The 26,570-nt window shown below is 48.1% G+C and overlaps 1 protein-coding gene across 1 annotated transcript in view; it reads left to right on the top strand.

The window, feature by feature from the left end:
* LOC147668896 (sodium- and chloride-dependent neutral and basic amino acid transporter B(0+)-like) overlaps positions 1–26,570 on the top strand; it is a 222,760-nt gene that overhangs the window by 49,185 nt on the left and 147,005 nt on the right. The window contains exons 3-4 of the mRNA XM_086948371.1: positions 7,811–7,943; positions 21,206–21,346. Of these exons, the coding sequence (XP_086804497.1) occupies positions 7,811–7,943; positions 21,206–21,346 (274 nt within the window). The remainder of the gene's footprint in view (positions 1–7,810; positions 7,944–21,205; positions 21,347–26,570) is intronic.

The following is a 26,570-nucleotide window of genomic DNA, read 5'->3' as shown; positions in this document are numbered from 1 at the left end:
CATTTTGTATCTTTGTCATGTTGGCTATTGCAAGGTATGTTATGATACAAAATGTGTTTTTATTGCTAACTGCTTGCTACTCTGATACAAAAGCATGGGAATCTATGAAAGTTACCAATACTGGGGAACCAAAGTTCCAGGTAAGTAACTTGTTTTCATGCTGTGTCTAAATAGCACAATTCGGCGGGTACCCGTGAAGGTACCATGGGAATAGGAGTTTCAGGATTTAACAAATCCTTAGACTTGAATCCTTGCATACTAGAGTGTAAACGTGCAAGTAGGCCCTGCATGTGTGGTACCATTCTTGGTTGCATATATAGTGTCCTCCGGCCCGGTAGCGGTACAGTGTACCCGCGCTCGGAGGACGCTGTTTAGCGCTGGCGTGTGACTGCACACGCCGGCTATATAATAAAGAGGCGTGGCCCGGCTCCGGCAGTTGGGACCACGTGAGTAAAACTGAAAGCTGTGTCCCGAGCTTAATTGCGGCGACTAACGTAGCCACGTGCTAGCAGCACATCACACTGGCGATGAGGCGGTAACTGAGCCCATGTGCATTGCTGTGTGCACTTGATCCCCAGCAGTGTTTTGGAGCCTTTGCGGAGGGCCATATAGCCACAGGGGTTCTGCTCGATCGGTGTAGGCCTGCGGTGGCGTTCTGTGAGGCCTGCCCCAGGCTGTTGATGTCACCAAGCTCCGAGGTGGCCTGGAGAAGTGGAAGCGTCCCCAGGTGCCATGCCCGAGCCCTGCCTTGTGCATCTCACGCTCCTGTGGTGAAAAGGAGGGTGAGGTAAAGTGTGCTACCCGGAGTGCAGAGGGAGACCCCGGCTGCATGTTGGGTCACCTTCGGCGAAGCGACAGCTACTGTGCCCAGAGGATAGGCCAAGCATGTACCGCAGAGATTGTGTGCGTCCACGCGAAGATGGCGTCGATTTCGGCCATTGAGCCGTTTACAGTTGATGGGGCCCCATCTTCCCTCGCCCCACGGTGGATAGACTGGACCGACCGGCTCCAGATATACTTCGAAGGGGCGGGCATAGCCCGAGACCAGCACAGGGCCCTGCTGCTCCATTTGGGTGGCAAAGATATCCACCGCATACACAAGAAATCAGTGGAGGCCACACCCAAAACCTACATGACGCTGCTGAACGTCCTAAACGCACATTTCGAACCTATGGTGAACAGAGACTAAGATTTTTTCGCCAGGCCAAACAGGAAGCGGAGGAGACGCTAGACTCATTCCACGGGCGGTTGAAGGAACTGGCAAGTACATGCGGATTTAGGGATACACAGGAGGAGATCCGGGGGCAGATAATCCAAGGATGCTACTCATCCAAGCTCAGAGTGAACATCCTTCAGGAAGATCGGAAACCCCTGACTGATATCCTCACCCTAGGCAGATCGAAGGAGCTATCACAAGCTAGAGCGTCCCACATGGAGCCAGCTCTTCACCAACCCATCAAGACCGAGCAGGCAAACGCAGTGGAAGCGGTAAATGTCATGAGGCCTAGGGTGCGCCAGGCCTCAGGCAAGAGACTACGAGAAAGGAGTGCGGCTACTGCGGGGCACGCCCCTCTGCATGCAAGATTGCCCAGCGAGAGGGAAAAAGTGCAGTTCCTGCGGATGGATGAACCACTTTGCAGCGGTATGTCGGTCCACAAAGCCGCGATAGGAAGCAGCACAGGTGATAGTTGAAGCACACGATGGTGAGGACATGGACGATGACACGGGAGACTACCCAGTCCACTACTTATTCGCTACAGACCAGCCACGACAGAAGAGACGACGACGTCCAAGGTGCGGGATCAAGATTCACCATCCGGATGTGAGGGCCACCATAGACACTGGGGCCTCTATTGAACTAATGGCTGCAAATGTATATTAATCAATTAAGCCCACGCCCATCATTGCAGGAAGCCAGTATCAGAGTATTTGCGACAAAAGAAGCCCATCCCGCTCTGGGGATGTTTCAAAACTGAGCTAAAACACCGGGACCTCAAGATCCCCACCTTGGTGTACGTGACCCAGGAAGGAAGCGGAATGCTGCTGAGTGGGCAGTCAGCAGAAGAGCTAAAGCTTATTTCATTCGCCATGGCGGTACAGGAGGAAGAACTTGAGGTCATTATGGAAGAGTTCGAAGACTCATTGGATGCCTAAAAGGGAAGGAAGTCTCTCCACATCGACCCGTCAGTTCAACCAGTGAGACACCGTCTGATTGCTTTCCATCTGCGGAAGAAGGTCGAAGAAGAACTGGAGGCATTAGAAAGACAAGGGATTATCGAAGGTCAGTGGGCCCACCCCCTGGGTGTCCCCAATCGTAGTGGAATGGAAGCTGAAACAACCAGGGCAGGTCCACATCTGCGTGGATATGCACCTCCCAAACGCCGCGAAGAAGAGAACGTCACCTCACCCCCATCGATTGACATCTTGGGGGAGCTAAACCGGGCAAAATGGTTTTCGAAGATGGACCTACGGTCTGGTTACCACCAACTGCCATTACACCCAGACTCTCGATACATTACCACTTTTTCGACGCACGTCGGTCTCCGAAGATACCGACGTTTGAACTTTAGAAGGTGCCACTGAGGTGTTCCAAAACACCATCCGCGAAGTTCTCAGTGGAATCATGGGAGTCCTGAACATAAGTGATATATGCTTCGTCGGTGGAAGAACACCACCGCCGACTTCGCAAGGTCCTACAAAGGATCAAGGAATCAGGATTGACCCTGCACCGAGAAATGTCAGTTTTTGAGGAACAGGATCCGTTTTTTGGGCTACACCTTCTCCGATAAGGGAGTAGCCCCGGATCCCGACAAGGGTAAGGATGTCCAAGAAGCCCCAGCACCGTCTAACATCTCGGAAATCAGAAGCTTCCTGGGAATGGTGAACTTCTGCGGGCGTTTCGACCCAGACTTGTCCAACCTCACGAAGCCCCTCAGGGAACTGACAAAATCTACCACCACGTGGCCATGGGGCCCAGAACAGGAGCAAGCCTTTAAGGACACCAAAGCAGCCCTATCAGCAGACACCACACTATCATACTTTGACCCAGCCTGACCCACCAATGTCGCTGTGGATGCCAGCCCCTACGGGCAAGGAGCAGTGATCACTCAACTGCAGAGCAATGGAGAATGTGCCCCGATCGCCTAAGCGAGCCGCTCACTGACTGACACGGAACAGAGATACTCGCAAATCGAGCGAGAGGCAATCACTATCCATTGGGCCTGCAGGCACTTTCATGTATACGTGTATGGCCACCCGTTTACCGTATCCGGACCACAAACCACTCATTCCCCTGTTCCAGGGGTCAGTATCCAAGCCTCCCCTGAAGATTGAAAAATGGATCCTCCAGCTGGAAGGTTATGACTACCAAGTGGAATACAAGCCAGGGTCCTCCAATCCAGCGGACTACTTATCACGACATACAAGAGCCGCCACTAGAGCAGAAGAAGAGGATGCAGAGGATACGGAAGAGTATGTCCGAGAGGTCGCGGCCGCTCCCCATAAGCCTGGAAACCATCGTAGAGGCCACCCGTACAGACTAATGTCTGCAACTAACCATCGGAGCAGTCCAGTCAAACAACTGGCACCACATTCAATCCACCATGACTAGGAGGATGCCACAAGCAAAAACTGTCCTGGAAGCAGTCATGAAAGTGAGAGACGAGCTGTCGGTGGACACCAGTGGTTGTCTACTCAAGGGCCCGTGACTGGTGATCCCCACAAGTCTTGCTCAACAAGCGGTGGATCTCGCGCATCGAGGACACCAAGGCATGGTGAAGACTAAAAGCAGGCTAAGGGCAAAAGTGTGGTTTCCAGGCATGGACTTCCTAGTGGAACTCATGGTCAGGACGTGCTCATGGTGCCAAGCGTCAGGCCAGCCAGATCAGCCCCACCCCGTGATCACGGAAGACAACGGCCATGGGAATGTGTCAGCATAGACTTCGGACATCTCCCAGATGTGCGCTATTCCCCGGTGATCATTGACGACTATACCAAATATCCAGAAGTCGAGATCGTGAGGAGCCAGACAGCCACGGATGTGATCACTAAGTTAGAGAAAACCATAGCGACCCATGGCATATTCGAAGTGGTAAAAACGAACAACGGCCCACCATGCCACGGACAAGACTTTGCGGATTACCTTGAGGCATGGGGCATACAACACCGTAAAGTGACCCCCCGCTGGCCCCAAGCGAATGGGGAATTGGAAAGGTTCATGCGCACCCTCAACAAGGTAATACGCATTGCGCATGCGGACGAAGCACCCCTGGAAAGAGCCATATACAGTTTCTTGCGAGAGTATCGGCTGACACCCTATCTCACGACTGAGGCAGCCCTGGGGCCGGCAAGCATGAGCCAAGTAGTACGATATACCATCCCACATCACCCGAGCTGGACCCCGTCTCGGATTGACTCTGGAAAAGCATTAGCCAACAGGACCAATTCCAATGACTCGGCCAGCGCCAGCCGACGAGCCAGAGTTTCAGACATTCAAAGGGGGACAGAGTCTACGTTGAGGACCGGTACCCTGGGAGCAAGTTCCGGCTTCCATTCGAGCAACAACCTTGGACAGTCACCTGCTGCACTGGTACCTTAATAAGAACCCGAAAAGGAGCTGAAGAAATCACCCGCAACATCTTCAAAAGGGTACATGCTGGAACTCGAGAGCCACCGTTAGCGGGCGACCTGGACGCCAGACCTAATCATCGACCGGAGGAAGTAGAACCGGATGGTGACCAGGGGATGACCCTCGAAAGGACTCTAGATGTGTCCGGCCAGAGTACCCCTGAGCTGTGGGGGATGCCAGACCGAACCCAGCCAAGATCTCTGGAGGGGGAAGACCCACAAGAAGTGACCCCATCCTTGCCCTCCTCCTGGGGCGAAAACTCCGGGTAAGACCTAAGACGCAACCCGGTCCCATCTTCGCGGCTAGCAGGGTTCCTGGTGTGATGCACCAAGGACTGGAACATTCTAACAACTGGTAACAGATCTACTCTGTCATTTTATTGTTAACTGTTTATTATTTGATAAAGGTTGGGAGGAATGTAGTGTCCTCCGGCCAGGTAGCAGTACATTCTACCCGCGCTCGGAGGACGCTTTTTAGTGCTGGCATGTGACGTCACACGCCGGCTATATAATGAAAAGGCGTGGCCCGGCTCCGGCAGTTGGGACCACGCAAGTAAAACTGAAAGCTGTGTCCCGAGCTTAATTGCGGCTGCAGCGCTGATCATAGCCACGTGCTAGCAGCACATCAGAGCATATTCCTTTTGCCGGTTCCGAATTATTCTGTGAGAAGTTGACTTGTGTCCTTCAATGAAGGGAAGCATTTTTAAGACCATGTTTTCACTCCGCATTACCTTAAAATAAACAAAAACCTTCTGCTTCCTTAGAGCACAAAGACACTCTAAGAAGAGCAATCTGGGACCAACAGCTTAAGATATAAATAAATAAATAAACAGTTGAGGATTAAACTGCAGAATCCGTACAATTGCTTCTCTTGTCAAGGGCTGGTGAAGTAATTCCTCGTGGCCTCTGAAGTGTGGCTCACTGGTTAGAGGAGGCAGACCTGGAAGCAGAGGTCAGCCCGGGACCAGGGTTCAATTCCCGGCTCGGCCGGGTCTTGAGTCCTAAAATGTCCATGGACTCGACCATTCTCGCTCCGGTGCCTACTCGATTCACGGGTTCACACTCTGCGACTCTGGGCAATAGCCTGCTTAATCTCCACAATTGCCCCTCGCGGCGGGATGCCTGGCTCTTACCTTGTGGATACCTTGCCGGGGTTATCTCACAGGGAAATACCAGGACGGGTTTCCTAAGCAAGCGCTTAGAGACCGGTTGGTGATTTGCACTATATAAATTCCTGTACATGTACATTTACATTTACATCTGGTTATGTCAAGTATTAATGTTTAATACTCAAACTGTGGTCAATTTTTACGAAGTGAACATTAATCTCCCCTACTATTTGCCTACACATATAAAGGCTATTTTTGTCAAATGACAAACCCTTCACCAATGCTGTTGTGTGTCTATTTGAAACCGAAGGAGAAGTGAGTCAGCTAGTGGTGGGCAATACATTTCGCTCCAACGGCGGAGTTCAGTTTTGTCCACTCTCAAATGGTAAGTTGGCGGGTGCAAGCAAGAATTGGCATACCAATCAAGCGTGATTTTCAGGCACTCGCTTGTCACGCAGTGAAACTTTCTCAACGTGGGCGATTGAGGGCAGGCGCAAACAATTGCGGTGAGAAAGCTGCCGGTTAAGTAGACCATGATTAAAAGAAAATTGGTTCTGTCGGGTAGCGAAACAACTAATTTGCAAATTCTATCTGCATTCAAAATTACCTCCATCCTCTGACAGGAATTCACAACAGGTTCTTACAACGAATGAAAAAGAAAAGCCTGTATAGAACTATTTTTGTCTTTATATTTTTCAAAATGCTTTCAAAACAATTCATAAATGACTGTCAATATCATAGTAAAAAGTGCAACAAGTGACAATAGTGAATAGTGATCATGTGACACATACAATATATACAGTAATTATTTTCAATATAAACAGTTTGTACAAATATATATGTTTGACTTTCAGAAAGAGCCGTCCATTAATACAAATTTACAGAATCCTATATGTTGCTTGTTAATTCTGTTGGGATTCTGGGATATTAGGGCCAGTTGAAAAATGTTGACGTTTCGACCCTTCGCGTGCCAAGATGAGTGAGGTCGCAGCGGGTCTTTCTCAAGACAGATGTATAAAGCACGACAGTCCTGGGGTTCAAGTGCAGATCAGTCACCTGGACCGGGTTGAAATGAAATCCTTAAATCGGAAAACTTGAAGGGAAATATCCATACAAGTCACTGCTGCTCTCGGAAACGCTGTAATCAGTCAGCTTCAAGTAGAACAGGCAGCAGCACCCTCTGGCGCACCACCTCGCGCCATTTGCTCTGACTTTGCAAAACAAGTTCCCAGTGCTAAAATTCAGCATGACTTGCCGATTCCACGCCCTAGCGGAGCTACACGGTATCTAATGGAGTTTTCAGGGTACTCTGCAGTATTTCTGCCCAGTGAAACTTCATGAGTTCCCTCTCTCCCAAGTCGGAGACAGGGCAGGTGGCTGGGTGAAGAAGGCGCATGGAAATAGAAAGACTAGAGAGAGAGCGTAGGAAACACGAAAGAGACCGAAAGCATGAGCTAAGGAAATTGGAGACATTGAAAGAAGGTTGGGAAAGAGAAGGGACAAAAGTAGTAAGTAGGGGAAGGCAGAATGAGACAGAGAATTGAAGAAAGATGGCAGAAGTGGCAAAAATGGACACACAGGGGGAAAGTGTATGGGGCAAGGACTATGGACAGCGAGAAAGCAGAGAAAAGGGCAGCTTATGAGATGGAAGGCGAGCATTAGACGGGTACTTAATCAAAAGTGGAAAAGGATGGTGGTAGGACAGGGAGTGAAAGGTGGAAGGAAAAGGTCTTAGATATGGGTAATCGGGAGGTAATCACCTTTGAAAGGATAGGACATCAAACCCATCAGAGAAGGATACTAAAAGACAGCAATGCATGAACTGAGTTGAGATCGGTGATTCCTTATAACTCCCACATGTAAGGAGTAATATGGTTTTCCCCCAGTAGCTGTTAGAGGATAGAGCAAGTGGCCACACCCAAGACCAGTAGAATGTGAACCAAACTTTTCCCCCCATAAGCATTTGAAATTCCTGGCAGTATTACGCATCTCTTCACTCTGACGAGTAAGAGCAGCATTGGAAGCAGACATCATATAGTGGCAGTTGTACTCATTCCATATTTCTTTGTTTGCAGACGGGAGGCACTTCGTCGCTCAAGCGGAATGGATGAAACTGGAACCGTTGTCTGGCACTTGGCTCTTTGTCTTCTGTTAGCATGGCTCATAGTTGGCGCAACTATGTTTAAAGGAATAAAGTCTTCTGGAAAGGTATAGTATGCTACAAGTAAAATAGAATGATCAAGCCATAAAAAGTTAATTTCAAAAATAGCATGTGACGAGTGTGGATGTGTAGAAATAGTAACACACTTTTATAGTTAATTTCATTTTTCATCTATAGGGTATTGTGGCTATTTAACGGTTGACTCTGAGTGGACATTTTGCAAAAGTATACATGCAGTGCCCTTGAGTATTTAATTTAGCCGACTTTAGTCCAAGAAGTTTAAAAAAAGAGGGCCAAAATGTGTCGGCATATTGGCCCTGGGGTTCAGAATCTGGGATCAGGGCAGGCATTTGAACCAGTCTGTATAGTCCGATAGCAGTGTTGAGATTTGTAGACTGGGTTGGGGGAGTAATTTAATTTGTAGACTAAGGGTCTGACCAATGGGTTTGTAGGGCCCTTTTTCAGTAGACCAGGTAACACACAGTTGTAGAAAATGCCCTCTACGAGCAGTTAATGTGATGGGACTCCAGCCTGCTTTGTGGCCCACAAGTCGAAAATGTAAATTCATAGTTGCCCTACCTACGGAGGACAAAAACGTATTAAAACCTAAAAAAGTCTTTCAGTAGTGTTTGGCTACGGTTGGGCAGGCGCACAAGTTCTATAGGGCTGAAAGGGCTTAAGCTTGTATTACAATGTATGAGGGACAATTTTACATCTGAAAAGTACACTGAACCATCAGATTATTTTTTTATCGCATAGATGTATTGTATACAGGAAACTAACATTTGTTTGTCACTGCAGTAGGGTTTGGTGCAGGGCTCAAAATCAGTAGTGGCTGGTGTGTTTTGAGTGGTGTGGCGTAAAAGTTTGGGTTGAGTGTTATGTCGCAAGCAACGCGAGTGTGCCCTATGGGCAAAAAGAGGGGTTAAGTGGGTTCTCTCCCAATAAATTTTCGAAAAGAGTGGCAAACGGTAAATTTTAAAGCAAATTTGACTAAGAAAAAAGTTTATAAAGTAGTTGTAAATATGTAGTCTTGAAAGATTTAAATACATTATAAGCAGCCTCTTTTGTTCTTTTCACTAAATGTTTTAGGTCTGTCTGATAACGAGTGGCAAATGATTCAGTTAGTCTCAGGTCATCTTACAAGGTAAGGGACTCGGTGGTAGACCGGTAGATGGGACCAGATCTATTTGCAAGACATTTCAAGTTGTGGCTTGGGGACAACATTGTTTCTTTCTTTTGGACATTACTGCCACTAACACCATCTAAGCTCCATTGGAATTACACCGTCAAGTAGGATGAAAATAAACGTTATTTGATTTAAATTACATAATTAGAATTACACTCTGGATCTGTGTTACAGCACAGTTCTGACCCAGGTGAAAGGTTATTTACAAAGGGACAAGCTAAAAAAAAGCACCACCTTGACAAACACACCCTTTATTCTACCCTCAGACAATCTACCAACTACAAAGAAGCTGACTGAATTAGGAGAAACGTCTTTTCATTTACAACTCCTGTCCCTCTCTGAAGCACTTGTCACCACATGGCACAGGCAAATAGAGGCAGATCTGGTTAGCAAGTCTGCAGCTGTAAAATTGAAATAGCATGTTTTCTTGAGTGCCAAATTGCAAAACGTATAAGCACAGCCTCAAAAAGGAGATCAGGCGCTGCCATTCATCAGCACCTTGTGTCAAATGGTTTACATCCCTGCAGCAAGTTGTTAGGTGCCTCTAAGGCAAACAAAAATGATTCAGTGAGTTGAACAGTTTTTTTGGCATTTGTCAGTCATGTCACTCTGCCATTATCAAATCGGAAAATAAATTTCAGGAGACAAAATAAATCGGGAGAAACCGCAATCATGAACAATAAACAAATCCGAATAGGAAAGTAATAATGGATAAGGGGAAAGGGTTTAGTATGAAAAATAAAGTAGAACTTGTGGTGAAAATGTTAAGAAAACAAGGCCTGGCCCTTTCACAATTACAGCTTAAACAGTTCTTTATGAGCCGCTGTCACTGAACACCTCCCTGGAGCACTGCAGAGGCTTGACTTTTAGTGTCCAGATTACTTGTATTATTGACTCTGCTGCAGTTAAAGATTCTGTTTCTAAAGAAAACGAGCTGGAAACAGACGTGCTATTTTCTGGTTTGTAACCTTAACGTTCAGGTAAGCCGTTTTTGAAGTCGTAAAGTTCATATTTTCGAATGGGATAGCATGTGCCTGAACTGCAGAACCGGAGACACTGAAACAGACATTATGTGCACAATTAAAAAAAAAAAAGCGCCCTTGTATATAGAACACAGCATATCTCGGACTTTCAATTCACAGGCAACTAACGCTTTCATGTTATCTGCGTGAGGGGAATTCAGCCACTACTCTAGAATTTGCAAAAAAGTGAGTGCATAGTCATAACGCTCCTGAAATTGTCACCAAATGCTTGTGTTAAAGGTGTAATAAAACAAAACTGGCACAATGATGTGATTTAGCAAGAGATAACCTCCACGCAAAGATTGGTATCATTATCTGCCACTGAAGAACATATTTATTTACTCAAGAGCTCTGAATTCCTCATTTAATTTTACCTCTGATTATTTATTTTCCACCACGAGTGCTGACAGGTCGGAGAGACAACAGTCAGGCAGATAATCCACTGCAGGAGCTGGAAGACCATGGCTACATGGGGTTTGAGGTCAGGAGGGAATATCTCTTGCCACTACTTTGTGCACAATTCCGTTAATGGCACTGGGCAGGAAGAGAGCAAGGGACAGATAATGCTCATAGTGGGGATATCTCGTGCCATTTGCTCATCACCCTTTGCTCACCCGACCCCAGTAAAACACTTACAAGTGACTGGTGCCCACTGCGTAGCTTTATTATTATACCAAAACACCATTTCATTTGTGGGTAAAACCTCCCACATTGACCTTTTTTATTAAATTGACCTTTTTTATTAAATTCACACATAAATAATGCGCTCCATACATATGCGCCACAGGTTAACATGTATTTACAATTCAGCATCTCTAGAGGCGTGTTGTACCAGCAGGACACAACACCGCCCCCTTTCCAAGCACCAGTTACTAGGGTAGGGCCAGAGAGTCCAAGACCACCAGCAGGACGGCCCCCTCTCCGTCAGCCCAGAGCCGCCATAACTGCCTCCCCTGCTTCAGGGTCATCCATTTTCCGGCTGAAAAGAGTCCCCCGGCCTTTTCTCTTATCCGGGACCCCGCCACTCACTATTGAACTTAGGGATGGGTGGGTGGGCAACTGTTGCTCCGGCTAGCCTCCCTGTGCTGAAGGCGAGAGACAAAGAGGGCTACTCCCTGGGGCACTGTAATTTTAATATCTAGGGGGGGGGGGTGGAGGGGGAGGGCTCTCAGACGCCCACCTGGCATCTCACATTACTGAGAGACCCTCCCCATGACAGTAGCCTGGAGAATCGAAACTCTCCTGCCAGGCACGGAATCCCACTAAAGGCCCCCTCCCCTAGCCGCGGATGTGGCCTCTCAATCACTGCAGAACTTTGTAATAAGGCCACATAGTGATTGGCCATATTCTGTGAACCTAACCTGTGCCTCCCACCCATGATGCCTTGTGTTCAGTGCAGGACTAGAAGACTGCCCATGCCCCCCTGGGCCAATCCAGAGGGTGCTGAGCATCCTCGGTATTTGCTAGGTCAGGCATGCACAATGCCCCATTAGAGACCAAATGGTGAAAGGCACCCGTCCAAACAGACGTGCAGTTTACTACACTTAAAGTAAGTGACTTCACCCAAACTGAGCCTGGAAAGCCCCTTCCCCATCCGTCCTAACTCGGGAAGATAAGGCCCCCACAAGACCAAATAAAAAGCACTGCTGGTGCGCGGCAGAAACATTCGTTTTTACATTTGATACAGGTATGGGGCAACAAATACAGGGGGGGGGGGCAATGCCCCTGATGCTCCCATAGAAGAACCACCCCTGTTAAAAATGCAAGCCAAACCAATAGGCTTTGTCAATGATTGTTTTATCTCTGCTATCCGATAGATGAACATTATTGGTATGGGCTTTTGTAAAAAAAAAATGCTACCAACTATATTTAGAAGATCATGTGTAATATGCCACTGAACCTATACACAGAAGTGTTAGACTTGGCATCCTTGGAGTGGTTTCCTGACTTTTTGCCTCTACCGCTTGCATTTTTGACTGTGTGCTGGGTTTCTTTTGTACAGGCTTAGCTGCTTAGTGCACTTTCACTGCTGATCAGTGTCAAAGGGCAAGTGCTCCCTGTTAAATAATAAATATGATTTGTGATACATGATTGGCATATTTGATTTACTGGTAAGTCCCTAGTAAAGGGTACTGAGTGTGCTCAGGACCTGAAAATAAAATGCTACTAGTGGGCTTGCAGCAGTTATTGTGCCACCCACACAGGTAGCCCTTAAAATGTCTCAGACCTGCAACTGCAGTGCCTGCGTGCAGTTTAACTGCCATGTCAACCTGGTAGGTGCACCCACTTGCCAGGCCCTAACCTTCCCTTTTCTTAAATTCAAGTTACCCTTACAGTAGGCCCAAGGTATGCCCATTTACACTGTGTAGTGTATGTCAAATGTAGGACATGTACTGATGTGTGTTACGTGTCCTGATAGTGAAATAATGTACGTTTCATTTTCACTATTGAAAGGATTGGCTTTCTCATAGGCTATCATTGGAGCTGCACTGTAACATTTTATATATGTAACTTTCAATTTGGAACAGCTACAGATTTAAAGTTTAGGCTCTATTAACTCTGAATTCAATAACACATCTTTTAGTAAAGATGGTTTTTGGATTGTTTGAAAATGTATCTTTGAAATGAAAAGGGGTTTTGTTTAGCGCAACTGCTGCCCTGAGGCGTCCAGGCGCTAGAGAAATGAAATGAAATGAAATGAAAAATTCCATTTATATAGCGCATAACCACCCGGAGGCCTCGCAGCGCTTTAGACTGATTATTGTATCGGGCTACTGGGTGAATTAGTACGCTTTTGAAAACAGGTAGGTTTTTAAATCTCTCCTAAATGACATTCGGTTGTTATTTTGTCGAAGGGTTAGAGGCAGGGAGTTCCAGAGTTTCGCCGCTGTATGAGTGAAAGAGCGGCCGCCCCAGCGGGCTTTCTTGATTTTTGACATGGTAGCCAGATGCAATGAGGCCGAACGAAGAGCTCTGGATGGTGAGTAAGGTAACACTAGGGGGTACAGAACTGCCGGGCCAGTTCGATGGAAAGATTTGTGCAAAATGCACATGGCCTTAAACTGTGTTCTGGCAGCCACTGGGAGCCAATGAAGTTCTTTTAAGGCATTCCTAGCTGATTGCCAACGGGGGATGTTAAACAATAGACGGGCGGCACAGTTTTGGGTGACTTGGAGTCTTTTAGTCACTGCTGCCGGGGCTCCTAGATATAGAACGTTTCCATAGTCCAGGCGAGAGAGTATCAGGGCCTGGACCATGACCCTTCTCGCCTGAAATGGAAGTAGGGGGAGCACTTTGCGGAGCATTTTCATTAGCCCCACACAAATGGAGGCCGTTTTGGTAGCTTGGACTGAGAAATCCAGCGCTCTATCAAGCCAGATTCCTAGGCTCTTTATTTGGTCCTTAGGAGGAGGGGGGACACCGAGGCACCGAGAACTAGGTTAGTACCCTCCAGTGTGATCGGCCCAGGGGTTAGCCTGATTTATTGAAAAGAAACGTTTTGAGCTGTTTACGGAAGGTCATAAAGTTAGGATTAAATGGAGAGGGAGTGAGTTCCATAACTTGGCTGCGTTGTAGGAAAATGACCGACCTCCAGCTCTGGATCTCCGGATCTGGGAAACTGCCGCCAAAGAGGCGTGGGAGGAGCGAAGCTGTTTGTTGGGCCGATGAGGGGTAATCAGAGTGACTGTTTGCTGGGCCAGATTTCCAGTATGCTTGATGGGAGATGCACATGGACTTGAACTCAATACTCTCCCTGACAGGGAGCCAGTGCAGGGCTCTCAGCCCAGGCTTCACAAGGTTCTGCGTGACAGACCAAACAATGTGCGTGCTGCACAATTCTAAATCCGCTGAAGTTTTTGTAAACAGTATTCAGGCGCCCTAGATACAGGGCGTTACTGAAATCAAGGTGGGACTGGATTAGACCCTGCAGGACTACCTGCTTGGCTTCAAAAGGTAGAAGCGGAAGGATTTTTTGATGAGACCGAAGCAAGTCGCAGACAGCTTGGTTGCTTGGGTGTTGAAGGTCAGGGATTTGTCCAACCACACCCCAAGACTTTTTATATTGTCTCTGGGTGTGGGGGGCGCGCCCAAGCTAACTGGCCATAACCGCTCCAAGGTGGAGGGAGCTGATGGACCAAGAAGCATAAGCTCGGTTTTATCACCGTTAAGCTTGAGGCACGACTTCGTCGTCCAATTTTTGACCTGTTCCAAGCAAGTGTCAGATTGGTCTGTGGTTGGAGGCAATTCTTTTGCGCAAGAGACCACTAGCTGAGTATCGTCCGCATATGTAATGATCTTAATACCATATGGACGAACTATCTCAGCCAGCGGTCTCATGTACGCAATAAATAGCGTGGGGCTCAAGGATGAGCCCTGTGGCACCCCACAGCCCAGAGGCTTGCTTGCGGAGACAGAGGCTCCTTCAAAGACTTGAAAAGTCCTGTCACTTAGAAGGGACTTGAACCAGGCCAAAGCTTCTCCTGATACTCCCACACTATAGAGACGGCGCAAAAGGATTTTGTGGTTCACCGTATCAAACGCTGCACTCAGATCAAGGGGGATCACTGCCACTCACACCCCCTGATCCAAGATCCGCCTAGCTTCCTCTGTGACTGCCATCAAAGCAGTCTCCGTCCCATGTTTGGGACAATAGCCCGTCTGGGTAATGTAAAGCAGATGGTTACTCTCGAGAAACCTAGTTGGGTAGATATTAATGTTTTTTGAGAATTTTGCTTACCCAGGGGAGCAAGGAAATCGGGCGGTAGTTGTTGAGGTTGCCGGGGTCAAGGGTGGGTTTCTTCAGGAGTGCTCGTACCATGGCATGTTTCCAGGTGGATGGTACCATACCAGTCACTATGGAAGAATTCAATAACTCCATGAGCTGGGTAAGAATAATCTGGCACGACTGGGACCAGCTTGCTCGGGGGGGCGGGATCACATGGGGAGCCAGACTTTATTTGGTGCATCAGAGGCTCAAGTGTTTCTAAATCGAACTGGGGAAAATGATCTAAAATACTTTGATGGAAGTCCTCGGCATCTGTAGCGAGATGTGGTCCTTGGATGGGGGGGATCTGAATCCATATCTGGAAAAGATGAGTATATTTTATTTACTTTATGAAAAAAGAATTCTGCCAAGTCATTGCATCGGGAGAGTGGGTTGTAGTTAGCGGTCAAGGGTGGTGGAAGCGTGGTCAGACTTTTTACTATTTGATACATCTCTTTGGGCTTGGATCTGGCCGACATAATTTTCTCACTGTAATAGGCCGATTGTGTTAGTTTTATTTCAGATTTATAGGCTCTAATAGCCTCCCTATAAGTAGCTTTGTCTGTAGCGTAGCCCAAGCGACACTTCCTTTCCAGCCTCTTACATAGGCGCTTTTTGTCTCGAAGTACTTCCGAGTACCAGGGCGCTGTTTTCTGCTGCCTTTTTAAGCTGGTAGTACGAAAGGGAAGTATAGAGTCAAGTGATTTCATGATCCAATTGTCGTATTAATTATTATCTAAAGGGGATCACAGGTGAGTGAAGGTCTAGAGGTTGTAAAAATGCCGGTCCACTGGTCCAGGCGTAGTCTGTGCCAGTTTCTCATTCTTCGCGGGGTAGGGGTAGTGAGAAGGAAATTGTGTGTGGTCCAAGTGAGGGGAATCAGAAAGTGGATCAGTCTAGGGAAGACGAGTGATGGTACCCACCTTGAGGTGCACGCAGTTGCTGAATACAGGATCTAGAAGGTGGCCTTTGACATGAGTAGGAGAGGGGACAAGTTGTTCCAGCTGGACTGCGGCTAGGCTCGCCGTCATCTCTACGGCGAGGTTGTCCATAGTATTGTCAAAATGTATATTCAGGTCACCAAGTAGCCTGAAGTTTGACCGGGCAGTAACCAGTTTGGTCACAGCAGAGTGTAAAGCTGTGTGGAATTGTTTAACTGGGCCAGGGGGGCGATAAATAAGAATGCCAGTGAACTATCAGGGGAGAATTCAATAACAAAAGGCATGCTTTCGCAGTCAGCAATGGTCTCCAAGGAACAACGACACGTATATATGTCCTTATAGATGATTGCGAGCCCCCCGCCTTTTCCGTAAGCGCTTTTAGAAAGTGTTACCTTCTCAAAAGAGATTGGGCCTAATACATACAGCTAGAAATGTCCTATATACCTGCCATCTGTATACTTGTGTCTCTACCAGGCCCCTGTGGTATCCCAGGTGGTCTTCCGCCCCTAGTTCGACCGGGTATCCCTATGGCTGCCCAGGGTCGCACCGGCTACGTCCACTTGTCTTCCGGCCTGCGTCTCGGTATGGCCACTGTGTAGACATGGGAGGTTCACTCACCCCTCCAGTTCCGCGCCTGCTGTTGTCCCTGGGCGCCCACTGGCAAGCCGGGCACTCTGCCTCTTTGCCCCTGGATTCTGATGTCACTCCTACAGTCTCAGCTCTTCCTGGCGCTATATAGTGGCTTCCACGGCGTGTGGCCCCTGCTCCCTGCGAAAGCCCCTCCAGAACCGGGGTCCCCCCCCCTCTTCCCAGTTTGATGCAAACCAGTGATCTCTGTCCCCGTCCTTGTGCTCTTCACACCGGGCTCGCACCCCCCTTAGGCTTGATGGGGATGTGTGCTATTGCCAGTGGTGTAGTCCACCTCCAGCGCCGTCTTGTATCGCCAGTCAGAGTGGGGAGGCCACAGCTATGGATTGGACCAGGGTGATATCTGCGGCTATGGCTATCCCGTCGGTCGGGACCCCTTGCATGCAGCCGACCACTATGCTCGCCTGGCCACCACATCCGCCACCCCCCCGCGCGCCTCAGGACCTAGCGTTGTGGGGAGGGGGTGAGTTCACGCTGTGGGGCTCAGTGTCGGTTCCCTGATCCCAACGGTCAGTGTGTCCCCCCAACCCCATGCAGCCTGTGGCACCTGGGAACCTGTAGACTGCCCCCGCAGTGCCCTCACTGGACTGCCTCTGCTCTCCTCTTGAACAGGAGCCACCGGGTCTCCAGCTGGACACCTCACCCCAGGTCTTGAGTCTCCCCTCGGCTGGTCCCCCGGCAGTCTCCCCGTGGCCTCATGATTGTTCAGGGTCCGCCAGCCGCCACCATTTTGGTGCTGCGACCTCTGATCCACCAGCGCCGCCTCAAAGACCTCCGCGGCCGCCCTCCCACTAGCTCCCGCAACAGGAACACCACCAGGCCCTGGTGGACTCACCCAGCAGGCTCTCTCCACCGCTCTGGCGCCATTTTATTGTCGCGGCCGCAACCTCTGCGGAGCCCCCGGCGTCGTCGCAAGCCCCTCTGCATATGTGCCGTCCGGCTTACCAGATGCACCCCACTATCCTCTGGGACTCTGCGGCCGCTGCCCGCTTTCATCAGTGTCGTTTTGGCATCATTGCTGCCAAAATCGCGTGCCGCAGAGCATTACAGGAATGCTACCACCATCTTGGCCTGCTTGGCCACGTCCCCAGGTGTATATTTACTTTTATAGCTAGGTGCAATCCTCCACTGTTTTAATATGTATTCCATAGAAGAGATTTACACCTAGCTGTAAACATGTCTCAGTTCTCTCATCAGGGGGTAGTGTCTCCTGCAAACGGAAGTGTTAGATCTGGGGGTCTATAGTTGGCAATGGTTATTACCTTTGTCCAAATAGGGACCCCTACTTCTAAGTCAGGATAAGGGGATTACAGTCCTTAATAACCCCTGCTCACCCCCTTGGTAGCTTGGCACGAGCAGAAAGGCTTATCTCAGAGGCAGTGTGTTAAGCATTTGTGAATATACACAGTAATACAGTGAATATACACAGTAATACAGTGATAAGACTAAAGATGGACACAACACAGGTTTTATATTAAATAAGTATTCTTTATATAGACTTAAACACAAGACCACAAACGACAAAAATCCACTACACTTAAGATCACTTAAAAGATGATTAACGTCTCTTAGTTTAAGTTGATGGTAAAAGCGACAAAGGTCTCAACAAAGTACCTGGATGCATAACGTAAAGTGAACAAAAGGCTTACAAAAGGGGAGATGCGTCAGTTCCGTGACCCGTGGAAACAATTACGTCCTTCCTCAATGCTTGCGCAGAGTAGGGGACTCGCCGTGAGCCTTACCGGTGCGGAGGTGATGCTTAGATTCTCGGCCTTCAAGCCCATTGCGATGCGCAAGATGGCGCCTTGATGCGACAATCCAGTTGCGATGCAAGAAGATGGCGCCCTTGAGGCGGCGATGCGATGACGCCCTGGCAGACTTGTAACGACTCTGTACTTTGGAGCCACGACAGGCCCTGCGACACGCTTCTCCGGTGATGCAATGGCGACTCACGATGGCGTCACGCTTCTCCGGTGATGCGACAGCAGACAGCTTCGATGAACGCACGCTTCCAGGGAGATGCGATGAAGGCTCGCTTCTCCGGAGTTGCGATGATTTCAGCTGCGGCGGCGACACACTTCTTCTTGATTCGTCGCACTCCCAGCTCCCAGAGTCATGCAAGTGTCTGGAGTCCGAATTCCCAGCAAGGAAATTCAGGAGGGAGCTGGACGTGAAGTCTTTTGTCCCGGAGACTTCAGCAGGAGGCAAGCACAGTTCAAGCCCTTGGAGAATATTCTGTAGATGGAAGTCCTTAAAATATTCCTTCTCCTTTCCCTTGGCAATGACGCAACCACTGCAGGCCAACCCAGCAAACAGCACACTAGCAGAGGGGCAGTACAACTCCTGAAGGGTCCCGGGTTCTTTTCCTCGGCAGAAAGGTTTCTTGTCCAGAAGTGATCTAATTTCTTGGGATCAGAGTCACAATGTTTATGCCCCCAAATCCTTTATTCTCTGAAGGCCTTTGCCTAGTCCAAACCAGTTCCTGATACTTTTGTTTACATGACTCTCCTCTTCCTCTTCCTTTCACTGTGCAGGGCAGAGACATCAGCCGCCCCACAGGAGGGGGAGCCAGCACAGGGGAGGGTAGATACAGCTCTGGAGCACTCTGACATGATTCCTTCTCTCCGTTCACAGTGTAGGGCAGAACCATCAGACAAGCCACAGGGTTTGGAGCCAGCATTGTAGAGGGAAGGTCTAGCCCTATTCAGGTCCCAGGTGAAACTCCTCCGTCCCATCTAGATGCAGATCTCTCTATTCACCACTGGGCTGCCCCAGCATGTCTCCTGGATTCCCCAGTCCTGTCACACACACACCCAGAGAAGGAATACACAACCCTGCAGAGGCAGGCTTAAATGGTTAGGCAAGCAAATACCTTCTTTCTAAAAGTGGTATTTGCAAACCCAGAATATTAAAGTAAACTTTACTAAAAGATGTATTGTAGTATTCTGAGTTAAGGCATACTAAATTTGAATTTCTACTGTGTTCCCTGAGTCAGTTAGGATTATGAGAATGTGATAATCTAACTGCCCATTCTGGCCTATGAGAACAGGTAGCCTTCAATAGTGAAAAACGAAAATGGCAGCAATTCACTATTCGAACATGCTACACACATCAGAGCATGTCCTACCTTGTATTTACAATGCACCCTGACCTTGGACCTACCATAGTGGTGTCTAATATGAAGCAAAGTGAAGGTTTAGGGACTGGCAAGTGGGTGCACTTGGCCAAGTCGACATGGCAGTGCTAGACTGCACATAGGCCTTGCAATGGCAGGCCTGAGACACACTTTACACGCTGCTTCTGTGGGTGGTACAACCAGTGCTGCAAGCCCACCAGCAGCATTTGACTTACAAGCCCTGGGCACACATGGTGCACTGTACTAACGGCTGACAGATAAATCAAATAACCCAATCATGGAAGATCCAATTAGTTAATTAATTTAACATAGGGAGCACTTGCACTGTGGTACTGATTAGCAGTGGCACAGTGCCCAAAGCATAAATCCAGCAAAAACATATCAAAACATGGGAGGCAATCCATCAAAAATGGAAGGGAGATTCACGCCAATGATGTCAGGTCTAACAGGAAGCTTAAAGTGTAAAGTTTCTGCTAGTAAATGCACCTGCTGATGAAGCACTCCGCCTGGAGGCAGAGCCCTTCCTCTGGGAATGTATAGGAAAATGATTAACGCTTAAAATATTCTTAATAATGGTTTTAAAGAATAATAAAATATAAATGTAAATTAATTTAAAATATTTATTGTTAACCTCAAAGTACTAACCTAATGTTACAACACATTAACTCAATAGATCAAATATGTATTCAACATTTAAATTGTATTCATTATTTAGTAAATACTGTTAAAATCTGTTTAGTCATGTGTTAATTTAAATTTTGTTTTTGTCATATTTTAATAAAATCTTGCGTATTTATTTGGGAGTCAGTGTGTTGCAGTATCAGTGGCCAGTGTTTAGACATGTGTGGTGCTTAACTTATGCTAAGGCTGGGACAGAGTACATTTACACCTGTTCTGAGTTTAATTAGGCATGTAGTAATTTTAGAAGGAAAGCATGTGAATAGCAATAACCTTACTTTTATGTGGGTGTGTGTTTGTATTAGCATGTATCTCTCTAAAACCCACTTTAAACTTCTCTACACCTCATTTATTATAGATATTGGTCTCGCTTTGATTACTACTAAAACATTCATCTGCCTCGTTGTGGAAATTTCCACATGGGAAAGACTGGAGAGGCGGAGGTCTGTGGACATACGTTTGTGGTGATGCTGTATGTACCACAAAATGCAGTTTGTGAATTGGAACCAATAACTTTTATTTCCACCTAAGCGGGAAATATCCACCCACTAGCATCTTTTGTTTTAATAAATAAACAAATGTGTGTAACAGATGACGAAATGGGTGAATATGGCTTGTAAAATATTTGCCTCATCAACTACTGCCTCTGGTGGAGAACAGAATTAGCTACTTTCTACTTTAGTGAAGGAGTCTTTAGGAAGCAGAATTCTCCTGAGCTCATTTGCAGTCATCCTAAAAATGAACTTGAGTTCCACTGTTGTCTTAGCTGGCATGTTTCAAGGAACAAACATCACAAGATGAATACAGTAAGAATCAATCAAAAATGAAGTACTCGTAACTAAAATTGTGTGTTTTGAGATATAAATTTGGAAATAACAGTTCAGTATGTTTGTCATCTCAGTCAATTTTGACGTGTCTTCTGCCTGGCAGGTTGTGTATTTTACTGCATTATTTCCCTACGTGGTGTTGCTGATCCTTTTAATAAGAGGCTTGACCTTGGAAGGCTCTTTGGAGGGAATCCAGTATTACATTGGGCAACAGTCCGACATCTCAAAGCTGACTAACGCAGATGTGAGTGCTTTTGTTTTTATTTTGAGTGAGAAAAGTAAATTCTACTTGTATCTAACTATGCAGAAGAGATTACCTTCCTGTGATATGCCAGGCTTTCTAATGGTTTTCAGTTATTTTACAGGAAATTAAACATTTCAGGGGTTTATTTGTAAAGGAATGAGTCGCAATAATTTGCTCAATTACACATCTGGCTCCTTCAAAGGTCAGGATGGTGAATACCAAGGTAGCATAGTCCTAATTCCATTTTATGCCTCTTTCAGCTACTACTGGAAACTCCCTCCCTATTTATCCTACTTTCGTAGTTTTTTTTCCCTATCCCTGCCTTCTCACTGTGTTGCTGTTTTTTATGGTTGAACCTGTGCGTGCATGCGCCTCGCTTGCAAGACACTATTGTATACAGAAAAGGGTTTGGAGGCCGTCCATGGCTTACCATTAGTTGGCCTCCCGTCAGTCTTCTTTAAAGCCTCCTTAATTGGCTTGTGCAGACAATTTCTGGTCACTTCTGTGGATCAGGGGCCAATCGCAGATTAATTAAAGTTGCTTCTGAGCCCGTCCGTTGCTCTCGATGTGATTGAGCTACTATTTCGTGCCTACTCCCACTGCCTCATCCTCCCTCATTACTGGATGCCTCGTAGAGGTAGCGCATGCGCTGCTGTATGCGAGACCTAATGAGTTTTACTACTGAAACTCCACCCGTTGCATTTGTCTGTTTTGTTGCTTTGTTGGAATCTGGCATTGGTGTTATCTTGGTCATTGTTTTCTTGTTGTCAGATACATCACTTCCTTTTTCTTACATTTCTGGAGGAAGCAGCATGGACCAACTCCAGTTTACTTACACTGCTGGCTGTTATTTTTAGGTTTCCCCTGGCGTCCACTGCGCAGCAGTGTTTGAGCGCCTGGGATGATGGCGCCTACAAGTCCCTAGATGCAAAGTTGTAGTAGCATTCTTGTAGCGGGGCAAAATTAGGCGGACTCTCGATAGATAGATATATCTCAGTACCTCCTCCTCATCGAAAAAGGCACGGCACACTCTGGAGTTCAAGGGCAAAGGTTTTATTAAAAATATATGCGCGTGGTGCTAGCAGTCCCCTTGAAACGTTGAGGCAGATGCGTTTTAGGCCTTCCAAATGGCTCTCATCAGTGCCTGTTCCTGGGTCTCTGCGCTCTCTGTGCTGGTTGAAACGAGGTGCAGGTGAGTGGTAACTTGCTCCTTAATGCGGACCTCATGATCCCCCTCATCACATCCGATTGTGTGTCTAATTGCTGGATATGGGCTATACTCCAGCTTGAGTGCCCAGCAGGACGTCCAAAAAGCCTCTCAACCCAACTCCTTAATCAGGCGAACAGCGTTGCCTCCTCTCTCCCCATGGCAGCGTATCCTGCCTTGGTGGCTGTCCAAGCTGCTAGGGGGGGCTCCGTGTTTTTGCAGTTCGTGCACATGTCCAAAGAAAGAATGCTGTTCTCTACACAGTGCACCAGACCAAGAGGGTGTGCCGTTAGTCAGCAACCCGCTTGCTGACAACACACAAGACCAGTACCACCTCCTCATCGAAAAAGGCACGGCACACTCCGGAGTTCAAGGGCAAAGGTTTTATTAAAAATATATGCGCGTAGTGCTAGCAGTCCCCTTGAAACGCTAAGGCAGACGCGTTTCAAGGCTTCCAAATGGCTCTCATCAGTGCCTGTATCTGGGTCTCTGCGCTCTCTGTGCTGGTTGAAACGAGGTGCAGGTGAGTGGTAACTTGCTCCTTAATACTGACCTCATGCTCCTCCTCAAATGGGCAGTATCTTGACCACTCACGCTTTCAGCCTGCCAAGAAATGCATGCTAGTAGATATAGTCCATAGGGGTGCCTGTACAGTGACGGATCCCCTCATCACATCCGTTTGTGTGTCCAATTGCTGGATATGGGCTGTACTCCAGCTTGAGTGCCCAGCAGGACGACCAAAAAGCCTCTCACCCCAACTCCTTAATCAGGCGAACAGCGTCGCCTCCTCTCTCCCCAATGCAGCGTATCCTGCCATGGTGGCTGTCCAAGCTGCTAGGGGGGGCTCCGTGTTTTTGCAGTTCATGCAAATGTCCAAAGAAAGAATGCTGGTCAACCCGGTGCACCAGACCGATAGGTCTATATATGTGTGTGTGTGTGTGTGTGTGTGTGTGTATATGCTCCGTTTCCAACTTCGCCTCCGTGTTCTGTTGTCTCCTTGTATTGTTGTGCGTTTTCTTGTCTGTCGTCTTTGTTTTCCGTCTTTGCGTGGCTGTCTCGCTGTCCTGCCTTCCCCTGCCCCCCGCTCCCGCTGTCCGTGTCTCCGTTCCCACCCCCTCCATTGCTTTGCATGTGCTTGTTTTTTCCCTTGTCAAGTCTGCCGCTTTCTCTGTGAACCATGCCTTCTGGCAATTCTCCACGCAGTCCGGTTTATTTCACTGTGGGGGTAAAAAGTTAGAGGCTTATTAAAATTCCTCCCGCTGTCTGCCCGGGCTGGAAATCCCCCACATGCTTCGTGCAGTCCAATGGGGAGCCCTCGCCGTGCTCTTGTTTCACTGGCGGCCGCCGTACCCTGCCGACGAACCTCCTGCCTGGTGCACCTCTCCCACTTGTCTTGCCGAGTTGGGCTCCCTCTACTTCACTCATCTTTGTTCCTGACTCGGGCCGAGGCTGATCCATGGATCGACGGTGTGTCCTGGATATTTGCCCTGCTATGCAGACTCAGTCACAAAAACGACGTTCTCGAGGTGCCTTGCTCTGTTGTCCTAAAACACACGGGCGATCCCAAGGTGCCAATCATGATCAGCAGTAGAAGGAAGCACAGGTTCAAATCTTGCACGAACTACTAAGCGTGGGGTGAGTTGCTAATTTACAGACTAAAAGAAAGCCTCATCCTATGAAACAATGCAACACATTTCCATATATGTATGAGACCGAGCAACATGGTCGATGCCCGGTGGAGCTGCCTTCCCTCTAGCCTTGTGGGTATTTGTCGAAACTTTGCCGATATGCCCACCTCTTTAGGAGACGCTAGCGCTTCGTTCCATTCGAAATCATCCATTTCCCCGATGTCCTCCACCCATTTAGCTTTGTTTTATTGTTTGATCCGCTAGGTTATTTAACAGTTTGCGATATGTGAGGGACGTCGCTCACTCTTGCATATAGTCCGTGAGGAGGCGGTCCTCAAAGGGAGTTGCCTCTGGGACTTTCTTGCCGCGTGGGATGGCTGCTAGCAGAGAGTGTCGCACCTGTATATATCTAAACAATTCTGTGGGCCCCAGCTTGTATTGCTGCCGCAATTGGTCAAAGGGGATCACTGTGTCTTTATCCCACAGATCTCACACTGTGGACAGACCGATGTTATCCCATAGCGTGAATCCCTTACTGCCTCTCATGTTTCCCAGGGCCCGCGTGTCCCACAGTGGGGGTAAGTTTTGTAAGTTTCCCCTTCCATCCCAGTTTTGCCGGTGCTGTATGCCACAGTGATGCAGTAAGCCTTGTGGGCCCTATGAGTGTGCACACTTTTCTTTGGTCATAGAGAGGTGACAGTATGTTATGGGTACCTAATTGCTCCGTCTGCCCTGTATGCTGGGTCTTCCTGAGGTGCATGTAGCCACTGGTTAATGGGTTTTTGTTGTGCGGCCCAGTAATAGAGTTGCAGGTTCGGCAACGCAATCCCGCCATCGTACCACCCCCTGTGCTATTTGGCCTGGGCTATTCGTGCCGGGAGATTGTTCCACATTAGGCCTGCCATCAACGCTGATACCCTCCCGAAGTATCCTGTGTCTACTGGGTATGGTGTATTTTCTAGGATATACAGAAATCGGGGCAATGAAATAATCTTATATAGTGCTGCTCTGCCTAACCATGTCAGTGGCAGCGCCACCCAGAATTTAACGTCCTGTTTCAGTCGATCCAACGGGGGTGTTAAGTTCTTCTGAAAGAATTCGTCTGGATCCTTCGTAATATGTACACCTAGGTATCTAAAGGAGGATCCTGCCACTTTTAGAGGGCAGTTTTCGCACAGTGTGGGGGCTGGGCCTTGCAGAACATATATTTCCTACTTACTCCAGTTCAAAGTGTACCCCGATATCTTCCCCTGCTCGTCGCACAGTCAACAGCGCCGGTACACTTTGTTCCGGCTCCGTCAGGTACACCAGGATATCATCTGCGTACAGAGACAGGCTGTCTTCCCACCCCTCCGACCAGCGATCCCCTTCAGCAGTGGGGTGGAGCGTATCTGATTTGCCAATGGCTCCAGTGCAATCGCAAAGAGCAAAGGCGACGAAGGACAGCCCTGACGGGTTCTCCTCCCTAGCTGGAATGTTCGGGAAATATGGCCATTTGCCACCACCTGGGCTACAGGTGTAGTGTATAATAGCCAGACTCATGCCACAAATGTAGGGCCAATTCCCATATGTACCAAGACTTCGAATAAGTATTGCCACTCCACCATGTCGAATGCCATCTTTGCGTCGAGCGCCAGTATGACCGCCTTTTCCGATAATGTGTCCGCCCTGGCAAGCACACTATGCACCCTACGCAAGTTGAGGGCTGTAGTCCTATGCGGCATGAAATCGGACTGATCAGGGTGTATGATTTGCGGGAGATGAGCCATCAACCGGGTGGCAAGGAGTTTAGCCAAGATTTTAACCTCCGCATTGAGAAGGGAGATAGGGCGATACGATGTACATTCTTCCGGGTCTTTTCCTGGTTTGGGGATTGAGACTATGGTCGCCGTCCGTTGATCAAACGGAAGTTCGGCCCTTTCCAGACTGTCTGTATACATAGCTAACAAGTGCCCACTGAGTGTCTGACACGGCCTGGTACCATTCTATTGGGATACCATTTGGTCCCGACACGTTTCCCGGCTTTATATCATGAATTGCCCTTTGTATCTCTTCCTCCATGATGTCTGCCTCCAGTTCCGTCACCGCTTCCGGCATCAGTGTCTTATGAGGGATGTTTTCCAGCGCCACGCGTGCCATTTCTGCTGACACTTCAGTGTCTGGTGTGTATACTCCCTCAAAATACTCCGCTAGTGCCCCCACAATCTCTTCGGGGCTCGTGTGCACCCTCCCTTGTTTGTCACAAATGCGCTGTATACCTCTGGCACTACCTCCCCTCTTGTCTAGCCATGCCAACATTTTCCCTGGCTTGTCCCCTATGTCGTAAATCCTGTGGGTCGTCTGTTATCTGGGACACTGACTGTTGCTTTACATGTTCCCTGAACTGCTG

Source organism: Lissotriton vulgaris, unplaced genomic scaffold (assembly GCF_964263255.1).
Source record: "Lissotriton vulgaris unplaced genomic scaffold, aLisVul1.2 SCAFFOLD_1195, whole genome shotgun sequence".
Taxonomy (NCBI): Eukaryota; Metazoa; Chordata; class Amphibia; order Caudata; family Salamandridae; genus Lissotriton; species Lissotriton vulgaris.
Note: the sequence above shows the minus strand (reverse complement) of the source record. Positions and strands in the feature narration are given on the sequence as shown.